The sequence below is a fragment of the Merops nubicus genome, unplaced genomic scaffold (genome assembly GCF_000691845.1).
Source record: "Merops nubicus isolate BGI_N331 unplaced genomic scaffold, ASM69184v1 scaffold45085, whole genome shotgun sequence".
In the NCBI taxonomy this organism is placed as follows: Eukaryota; Metazoa; Chordata; class Aves; order Coraciiformes; family Meropidae; genus Merops; species Merops nubicus.
In genome coordinates this window covers 1-10,669 of record NW_008609987.1, presented here as the reverse complement: position 1 = coordinate 10,669, position 10,669 = coordinate 1, and the positions used below count along the sequence as shown (strand labels likewise).

Here is a 10,669-nt window from a genome sequence, read left to right as displayed (position 1 = left end):
ATATTGTTCAACAAATAACAATTTCCATCTAAAAAACTAAAAAGCAAGGGCCAAATGCAGCACATTTTAGAGTTGGAAGGTGTCTTCTTTCAGCAATAATCAATCAGCAATGCCCTTAACGTGAGAGTGGGACAGGAGTGATCTCCAGATCGGTATCAATTTAGGTGCAGGGTACTGACTCTACCAACCACCCAGGAAAGTCCTAAAGCTGGGAAGAAGCCTACTTCTTTGTGACTATCCTTAAAACTTTTGAATTATAAAAGCTGTTAAAAAAATAATTTAGAAAACAAAACAAAACAAAGGTTAGAGTCAATCTAAAAACCTGACGAGATCTGTAAAAGAGGACAGGGGATAAACTGCCCCTGTAATTTAGATGGTTTATTTCTTAAATCATTGAAATATATACGTACAAAAAGCTTTGAAATATCAGACACCAGCAGACCACAGTTCTCCCATAAATATGTAACTGCTCAAGTATAGTCTGAACAGTTGTAGTGTATACCTGCAATATATTACCTAAAGCATGTGTATTAAAGACATAGGATGATAAGTTTGGTATTGCTGCAACATTTCATTGAACTATAATAGTCAGTTAATGTTATTAAAATATGAAACTCTTGTCTCCTTGAGTGAAAGCATTTCCAAAAATCTGTGAAAAAAAAATAAAAATCTATCATTCCAAGAGTGGATATCTAATGATTTATTTTCTCACATAAATTAGAAGAGTTATTTGTCAAGCTGGGTTTTGAAAGACAGCCAGCTATGACACCATTTTTAAGGCATTTTCAAATTGGGGAATTCTATTTTCTATGGGCTTTCCAGGCTGGAAGACCAAAACTGTTTGCAAGCACTGCAGCTGCCTCCACCCGGCTAGAGCTCTCCACACAGCCTGCACCTCGGCTGCTCTTCCACACTCAGTAGCAGTGAAGTACTGCTCGGTAAGATGAGACACTCAAACGTCACCATTAGCTAATAAGGCCAAATTCTGCCTTGAAGAATATCTTTACTAATTTGTCAAGGCAGGTTTGGGTTTGGTTTTTTTTTTGTTTGTTTGTTTGTTTTTGTGTGTGAGGGGGTTCTTGTTCGGTTCTGGACAGCCACAGCAACTCAGGAATAGCACAGTTGAAGCCTTTGTGATCCTCTGCTCTTTACCCTCCGGTGGCATCACTTACTACAGCAGGCATGTTCAGGTATGCAACTGACACTGCACTTCATGTTGAATATACCCATTATTTACAGAGCCCTAAATGTACTGAACAGCTTCATATACCCTATTCTGATAACTTCTAGTGTCTGAAACTACAAGTCATGGACAGGTCGGTGTGTTCCTCACGTCCATAAGTATTGTTCTAACTTCCCAAGCACATTACACGGTTGCTCTGCCTACTGCACATGTATTACGCCCCAGGATACTAAATTAGGATAGGTTGGATTTTCCCCTCAAACTACTCTATTGTTTTTAAGAAAAGTCAATTTATTATTTTTTTTACTTCGTAAAATAAATATTCTCAAGTTCTCCCCCCCATTATTGCCAAAAAGGATAAGCTGCACACAGTTCTGGGTTGGACGCAGAGAGGGTTTCCAGGCACTTCTCTTTGCAACCATGATATTTTTCTTTTTTCTTTCTGTTTTAGTTTTTTTTCCTTCCCCCACCCTTCTTTTCCTTTTTTTTTTTTTTTTTTTAGGTTGTTTTGTTTTGTTTGTGTGTTTTTTTTTGGTTTTTTTTAAGAAGACAACAACTCATTGGACTCTATAAATAAAGTGGAGATAGTCCTGTGAAAAAGGAGAAGGGCCTGCACCCCTTGCTGGCAGGTGGCTGCAGTTCCTCCCACCTCGTCCGTCCCCTATTTGCACACAAATTGGTCCACGATCTCTGTGCACAACTTGCATTTCACGTAGCAGCACCAGTGGAACTTGCAGTGGCAGCGCTCTCGCTGCACCGTCTTGAACTGGTCGTACCCCCGGCCACAGCACATGAGTTCACAGCCATCCATGCCCTCCGAGGTCTTATTGCAAAGGCGGCCCTGGGTGCCGAGGGACCCAGTGCTTTCGTTGCGTACGCAGTAGTCGGGGCTGGGATCGATGTAGACCAGGTCGTGGATGGTGGGAGCGTTGAAGCGGCTGTTTACTTGCACCAGCTTGCCCCGGCTGTTGAGTTTCATGGCAGCAGCACTATCGTATTTCTCCTTCAGGGCATCGCCTACCTTGCGGAAATCTGCAAGCTGTAGCCAACAGGTCTTCAGGCTACAGGAACCAGAGACGCCGTGGCACTTACAGGCCACATCAGCCAGGTTGTACACAGTCTGGAGGAGGCAGGAAGAGAAAGCAAAAATGATGATGAAAGATCAGTGTATGCTCCGCTCTGTCACATTCTCACTCGCCCCTCTGCAGTACTTGCCTTAGCACCTTCCTACCTCCAGCAGTATGCTGGGAAGGAAGAGGGCACACGTGTGCCCCAACACCCCAAACTTAGCCAGAGGAGGAGGGGAGCACTCGCGCCTGCTTCTCCCCACCACAGAGACAGATGCAGCAGCACACACACAGCCCAGACAGCAGCATCAGTCAGGCTGCAGTCAGATTTTAGGAATTTACTCTCACCGCCAGCAAAGGATTTTGCTGTTTCATTGAGAAATTTGAAACATCCCTTTATTTTCTATCTGAGTTGCTCTCTATTGATCTCTGTTTGAGGCTGCTGAAAGAGTTAAGATTCCTCTTGCTCCTAGCTCAGCCGCAGCTGATTGTCTACTCTTGGCTCGGCATCCTCCTCCCATCCCAAATGCAGCTCTTCAAGAGAGGCTTCATCCAAGAAGAAACCCCCAAACACCTATGGGTGGGAGACAGAGCTACATAGCAATATCCTCTTTACAAAGCTTTGGCAGGCAAATATCAGTCATTTGCCCTGTACAAATAGAAACGAGAGTCAGTGTTGACACTGCTTCAAAAATCCTGGAGTCTGACATATTAGATGATACTGTAGACAACTTCCACACGGCAGTTACAGAGTCTTAACACTGCCAAATAGCACTGCAGAGATGAGGTTGAGGAAGGAAAAAACTGCTCAAGTCTCCATGAGCAACTGCGGAAGTGTCATTTTTCTTCTTGCTAATAGTAAATTGGCCTGTCCATTGTTTTCAGACACCCTCCCTCTCACATTTAAATACTATTAATTTTCAGTTATCTTTCATTCCTTAGAATGCAAGTGTAAAGTCATCAGCTGACTACTTCTCGCACTTCAAGCTTTAGAAAAAAAAAAAAAATTATTTTGGCTATTATTTGTATTCAGACTATTAAAAAAAAGTAAAGTTTACACCCATTCATTTAAGGCATTTTTGAGAGTAAAGAAACCATAAAAACATGCTTAATCGCAGAAGATCATGTTTTCTAGTAAGATGGAAGAGGTTTTCACATCCTCTTAAAGCAGAGGAATTAAAAAGAAAAAAGAACAATCCTATAGCACGATTCCAGCCCGGGAAGCCCAGCACGTCCCTCTTCCCCCAAGACATGCTGTCCTGGTTGGAAATACAAACTAATAAAATTTTGTTCTACAGAGAATACACAACAAGCAGGGCACTTTTAATGAAACAATATGTAGTGAAACAACACACTTTACTCCCAGTCCTCCCTCATGTGGAAGGCAGTAGGGCTGTCAACCAGGCACAGACAAATCCATACGCTCCCCACCCACCTACACCCTGTACTTGCCGTTTTCTTGGTTTGTACACCAAAACGGAGACTAGGCTTGGCGGCCGGCCACCTCCCAGCCCCGCCCGCTGCCCCGCTGCAGTGCGCCCTTCCCCAGAGAGGAGCCACAGAGATGGGGCGCAGGGACGTGCCGCTTTGCGGCCACTTACTCTTCTCCCGGCCTCGTTGTTGTGCAGGTTCATCATGATGCGGGCGCTCTCGTAGGAGCCTCTCTGGTAAACTCTCTCACGCTCCCGGGCATCAACAAACTCCTTGGCGAAGCGGTACCCGTACTCGATGTTGTCCCCGCAGCCGCCCCAAAGCCAGTCCCGGGGCAAGTCCTTGGGCCGCGCCGCCCGGCTGCAGCCGCAGGAGGAGAGCTCGCCCTCCCGGCAGGCACGGCTCATGGCGTTGACCACCCCGGCCGCACTCACCGCGTAGGTGAACGCCGTCTCCCGGCTGCCTGCACGGGAAGATAGGAGGTGTTAGGGGAGAGCCCACGTGCACCCTCCACGATGAGCCAGGAGGGCAAAAGCTCTCCAAGAGCCACCAAAATTCATTCACCTAACAAAAGGTACAGTAACCCTCAACCGTGCTCCTCAAAACGCCTTCCCTCTGAAAATACAAAGCTAAAACAATCCATTAGTGCATGCAAGGTGTTTGTGAAGAGCGGGAGTCACTTCTCATTCCTCTTGGTGAAAGCTTGGAAGAGGGAGTGGGGTGGAGATGAATCGGGGCTGGAGCATGATGCCAGCAGGGCCGAAGCAGCCATGCCTGCATGTGAGGGGCAGAAAGGGAAGCAGACTCCCTGTCTTTCAGAAAAAAGATGTTAAAATACAACTTTTAAAAGCTTGGTTCTTAAATTACTACTTCTCAAACACAATTTATGTACTTCACCCACTTGTTCCAATTTATTTAAAGTTAGAGTGTTTTACAAAGCCTTGCGGTATCAAAAAAAAAACCCAACCAAACGTGTGGTAGAATCACACACAACTTTTCATCCTATGCACAAGCCAGGTACTTCTGTAGGAGCCTATTTAAAACTCACAACAACCTGTGCTTTTAGCATCCACCACTCCAGCTCACATGGATATGGCAAGTGAGTCCATGGACAGTCATCTTTACAATTACAGGGAAGAAAAAACCCTTGGCACAAGGCAGCCTTCAAGGTTTTCTCCTGCATCTGGTGCCCTTAAATGGAAATTGAAAACCTCAAGTTTCAAACTTTCAGAAGAAAAAGTTACAATACCCACAATGCAAGATATGGCCATGTACCATCTTCTTGGCCGTATCAAACCCCACCTTTACTTAGAGCCTGACTTCCCCTGTCATTTTTCCATGGGTGCCACAATTTCTAAGTACAACTAGGAAGTCTTTTAAACAAAAAATAAAACAAAACACAAAACTTGCACCAGAGAGCCCACCTGAAGATTATTTTTCATCTTAAGAGATAGCATCCCACTGGATTTTTCTAAGAAAGATTCCCAGAATGACTGAGAATAGACTACATATTTTTTTCCATATGTACAAGTTATTATATGAGTTTTATTCCCAGTCTTCATTCATTCCAATCAATCGATCAAGCTAGTTTTTAACTCTTGATTTTACAAGATTTTTGTTAGGGCACAGCATGGCACTTTGTAAAACGAGGGGTTTAAGAGGCTGCATTTTGGATATGTCATACGGATTTAGACAGCAACATTTTGAGGCAGCAACATTTTGAGGCAGAAACTCTTTGTACAAGACCCACCATAACAGGTCAAATCTAATAGAAGCAGTCAAGCACTTCTGGAACATAAATAATCTGCAGTCTGGTCCATATTTAACATCAAGATGACACCCTGCTCAGAGCAGCTTTGTTACTATAACAGCTGTCATCCACTGGATTAATTTTAGTAATAGATGTTGGGTTTAAATGGGAAAAAAAATCTCAAGTCTTATGCTGTAAAAGATCAGATTTAAGGAATATGAGAAGCACTTTGCTCCCTTACTTTGGTCTTTTCTCACAGACACCTGCTCACGGAAGTACGTACATGAATTATGGGTATAAAGGGTTACAGGAGTAGCCTTTTCAGTTAAAAAAAGATTTGGCTTTATGTGTTGACTTACGCCTTGTATTTACTGCAAACTAGAGCAGGGGGAACCTCCTACAGATTTTAACATTCCCGTTTATTCTCCAACACACATTTTTTGATTAATTCCTTACGAAAAATTTCCACTAGATCGAGAGGAAAGAAACATGGTCTGCTTTGGACCACAGGATTTGCCTCTCCTGTTTCGTTTTGTTCTTTTTCATGTTTAGTTAGCTCATGCTTTCACATGGTTAAATGTGTCATTTATTGCAGGATTTAAACTTATAAAGTTGACTTTTTTTTTTTTTTTAACTAGTTTTCATTATTATCCTGGAGCACATTTTAAAGAACTTACTTTTAGTGGGAAGGAGAAAGAAAGGCTGGGATACAGAAAGGAAAGTTGCCCTCCTTGAACATTTAGGCAAATTATAAAGTAACATCAGCTGCTGAAGTAGTTTTCAAGCCCCACAGGTTGCAAGCCAACATTGCCTCAAGTCATTGACTCCAGGAACACATTAAGAGTGACGGTTCCACATGGATGAGTTACTCTGAATTTTTTTTTCCTTTTTTTTTTTTTTTTTAAAGTCTTTAGGCACAACTGTGCTTTCCCTCACTGTCAAACATATCTGTCTTTTCCCACAGTCCAGCATTTCTCTCTGTTGTAGCCATGGCAAGGAAACACACATTCCAAACACGTTCGAGTCCCCTCTCTCCCATATATATATGAAACATAGAAATGGAACTGTTCAATATACACATGCTGTAGGAAGCCACCCACAGAGCTAGGAGCTGAGCTTTACACTTGATATGAATAAGTCTGCAAGAAGAGAACAATTTTTTTTTTTTTTATATACCTGAACATAAGATACAAATGTTCTTTGTCTTGCATTTTAAAAGCATTAAACATCAGGCAGCAGGCATGAATAAACTGGACACCAAATACACCGAGCTGTTAGAGGAGGATGCAGTTATTTTATGCTAGCACTTCTTAGCTGTTTGCAAAGCCCAAGCCCAGCCAGCTGGGGCCAGCCACAAAGCCAGGAGATGGCGCAAGGCTGGGAGGGCAGTGAGGACCACAACGTGACCTGGGAACCAGCAGCAAAGCAGAACAGCAGAGAACAAAAGCCCTAAAATTCTGCAGTTCAGTAAGCCACAGAGCAAGCTTCCAAACCCAATGCTAGGTTTATTTGTACAGCTTTAGCTAACTTTGCAGGATAAATCCTAGAAGAAACACTGTCCATTTATACCGTGTGGTCATTACTGTGCTGCCAGTAGGTACAGCCAGCAACAGCATGCTGCTACCTCACGGGGCAGAACCCTCCCAGACTACAGGGATTCATATCCTTACTACCATCTCCTCAAATCCATGAGAGAAAGGAGTATCTGACAGTCTCTGACCAGCCAGGGTACGGTGGGGTGAAGTAAAAGTGACTTGAGGCTCTGAAACTACCCATTTTTTCCTTCCATTCAGAGGAACAGCAATTGGTCCTTACAGAAGGTCGGCATGAAATAATACAACTGTTACCCACAACACCTTTCTTGTTCTCAGTGAATACACTCTTTAGGCTCTTTAACTCTTGAGTATGGCTATTAACCTTGCTTCCATCTGCAATTAGAATAAGTGCCTTAATTACATGATGAATTGCTGTGTAGACATCAGCTAATACAGTCATATTCAGCAGAAGGGCGTGGTAAAGTTATTTAACTTGAAAGAAACCACCTTTAAATAGATCTGTCATACTTGGGGAGGGCAGAAATGTCTATTCCGGAGACAGACACCACAAATTACGGGCCCAATCCTGTACTTTCCTTCAAAACAACAGTCCCCTTGAGCTAATTTTCACTTGCTTGGATGATAAATAAGGCCTGAAAGATGAAGGCCTAAATTTTAAACATATTATTTTTCTGACATTTGTTAGATTATTAGAACACAAAGGTATATAGGAAGTTTTCATTCATGTTTCATGTGCTTTTAGACTTTTTCTTGGGGAGGGTAAAAAAAAACCTCTAAGGGGTTTTAATACTATGCTCGCAAAAAGCCTAGGGAAGGTTGTTTACCTAGTATAAGCTGTTCCAATTAGGTACTTTTACGCAATAGAATTTTTTTTCTACTTGCCTGACAACCTCCAAAAAAAAACTTCTTCTAAGAAAAAATTGAGATCAAGTGTGAATCAATGTATTCCTTCAACCTTAACTGGAGACAGCTCACTTACAGACAGACCTAGCTTGAGTCAGATTTTAAAAATAGTTTTTTTAAAGCAGGACAAAAAAAACTGACATAAAAGCTCTACATCTCCACCTAAAAAGCACTGCTATGTTTATCAGTGTACCAATCACTACAAAAAAGATCACAACTGTCACCAAAAAAATAGGTAATTTTCAGTTGCTTACACAGAATCAGCAAACTGATTGGAAAAGTCAGAAGGAGGTTTCACCATGGACCAAATTCAACAGCACTGGTTAAAATTTTGCCAAGGACTTTAAAATACAAGGTCCTTAAATGACAGAAAAGGTAGTTGGCATGTGAGTATTGGAAAAGAACATTTCAAAGAGGATCCAACAGGGTAAAGGTTGAGTGCCCACTGAATTGTGATAAAATGTTAAACAGGAACCTGTCTTTCTTACCAGTAATGTAACTACATCAAATAAGAGTTGCAAGGACAATAACACATTTTGCCCTGATAGAACTAATTTCATAAAAAATGACCCTGCTACATTATTTTTAACATAAATCTATCTTTTTCAAAAAGAGAACAAAAGTTACTGTATCTGGAAATAAGAGACAAGGAATTGCCTATCAACACTAATAGACAGAGCAGCAATTTTCAGTTAACCTCCAGACCAAGAGAAATTCATTATGCAGATGCAAACTTTGTAACTAGACATGGACATCTTTAATTTTACAAGATGCTGCTGGTTTTAATTCTCTTAGGTTGCCTTCAGTTTTGTCTCAAGTTTTCTAAAAGATTTCAGGGCTGCATTTTCCTTTCTGCTCTATTCCCATATGCAAACACATATTCCTTCTTTGTTTTCCAAGACACATGGCTGGACAGTGGTGGGAAATCACCTCCAGCTAAAAATAATTCCACTCCTTTGCCAACTTTTAAAAACATTTGGTTGTATACAGTACTCAGTAAGAACCTGGCAAGAGTTTCAAGTGCAGAACAGTATGTGCTATACATATCTTTAGACAAGACTTTAATCAGAAAGATGTTGCTTCCTACCTATCTGCATGACTCTGCCAAAAACAGAGTTGTTGTCCACAGTGCTGCAATTCCATCTTCTATGTCTGAACTGATACTGGCACTCCTTAATGCCCGTCTTTGCACCCTCTCCAATGAACTGCATATGGTCCTGATACAACTGGCAGAGTTTCTTCTGTCCTTGGGATAGCCCTGCTAGCTGGCTACATAGTGGCTGGGCTCCTATTATATACACCTCTGACATCTGAACAGGGTTCATGGGGTTCATAGGGTTCATCCCTAAAGACCTGCATAGAGAAAGATTTGGATTAATAAAGAGAAGGCTCAAAAAAAAAAAAAAAAAAAAGCCTATAAATCCTAAACAGAACTGTATCTTATACATGAGTATACAACTCGTGGTTTTGATAACAGGTGAGAGAAAAATAAAAAACACTTAAATATGACACTTCTGTTTTAACAACAGCAGAGAACAGAAGTCGTTAGTTCCCATCCATGTGGTTATCACCATATATTAGGGACTGAAGTAAGATGCAGAGTTGGAAGACTTGCATCTAGGCAGTCCTTTACCAACTTAAATGGACATAGTAAAAATAACAGAAGCTGCAAACAACTGCAACGCTAGAAAAAGAAATAAAGCAAAAAATGAACAAAAGCCTCCCAAGCCCAAATTTATTTTAACCCTCACTTTAAATTAAAGCCTGGATTTTTCAATCTGTTCTTCCCTAAACAAATACGGAAACCTTTAACAAGCCAGAAGTCAGAAACTTGCTACAAACTACTTCTAGCTTCTTCCGAAGCACACACAAAAACAGGGAGGCAAGCATATTCACTGTAAACAAAATCAACATTGTTTTCTTAATTCTTAAAGTGTTTCTTCATGTGGTACATTTAAATTAAAAAGTGGCCATTAATCCAAAAAGGTTCAGTTGAAGAACAGAAAAGCACCTATTTCAAGAAATCCCAACATCATATACTATAAAGAAACAGATAATTTGCTCAAGCAGAAATTGAAATGTAAAATTTCTTTGTAATAAAATATATTTATAAACATTTAACTTAAAGAAAAGTCCAAACCAAAACTTTAATAGAAGATTTTCCTTGTAGATCAGCATTCTCTCTCTTATATGAAAAATTTATAGTTTAAAGGAGTTCAAATTTTTCTTTTAAAAGAGAGGCAATTCAAGTAATTTAAGGAGGATCAAATCCATAGAGAATCTACTTTACAGCATTCTAAAAACTGAATTTTACAACACAAGATGTTGCACATTTACACTTATTCAAGAAATCGGTTCAATTTACCTCACAACGTATCACAACCAAAACATTACTCCCCTACTATCTCGTTCATGCACTACTGCCTCAGAAAGAAAGTACATAAGAAGAAAATAGACGTTTAATCAAGCAAATCTTGACACCCCCTTCAAAAATCAAATCGATACAAGATGCTTACCACCAAGAGCTGGCTTCTATTACAACCTGGGTAAAAGAGGAGAAAATGGCCAGAGCCACTATGAGGTACGGAGAAGCCATTGTACTGCCAACTGTCCCCAAAGCACCTCCTTGGATTAATACTGCAGTGGATTTCTAGAGGGGGGAGAAAAAGGATCAGATTGTTTATTGCTTCTCAGACCATTTTCGAGCATTCAAGTTTAAACAACGGAAGTAACCGGGCCCCCTTTTAACTTGACTCTGACTCGGCTGCCCCTCTCCCTG

General features: G+C 41.1%; 1 protein-coding gene across 1 annotated transcript; it reads right to left on the bottom strand.

Annotated features, from left to right (window-relative positions):
- Window positions 1-1,705: 1,705 nt before the first annotated feature.
- On the bottom strand, window positions 1,706-10,666 carry WNT5A (wingless-type MMTV integration site family, member 5A). Its single transcript, XM_008940722.1, has 4 exons — window positions 10,407-10,666; window positions 8,978-9,243; window positions 3,852-4,144; window positions 1,706-2,303 (listed from the first exon to the last, which is right to left on the bottom strand). The coding sequence occupies exons 1-4, from the start codon at window positions 10,484-10,486 to the stop codon at window positions 1,845-1,847; spliced, it is 1,098 nt and encodes a 365-aa protein (XP_008938970.1). The 5' UTR covers window positions 10,487-10,666; the 3' UTR covers window positions 1,706-1,844.
- Window positions 10,667-10,669: the final 3 nt, after the last annotated feature.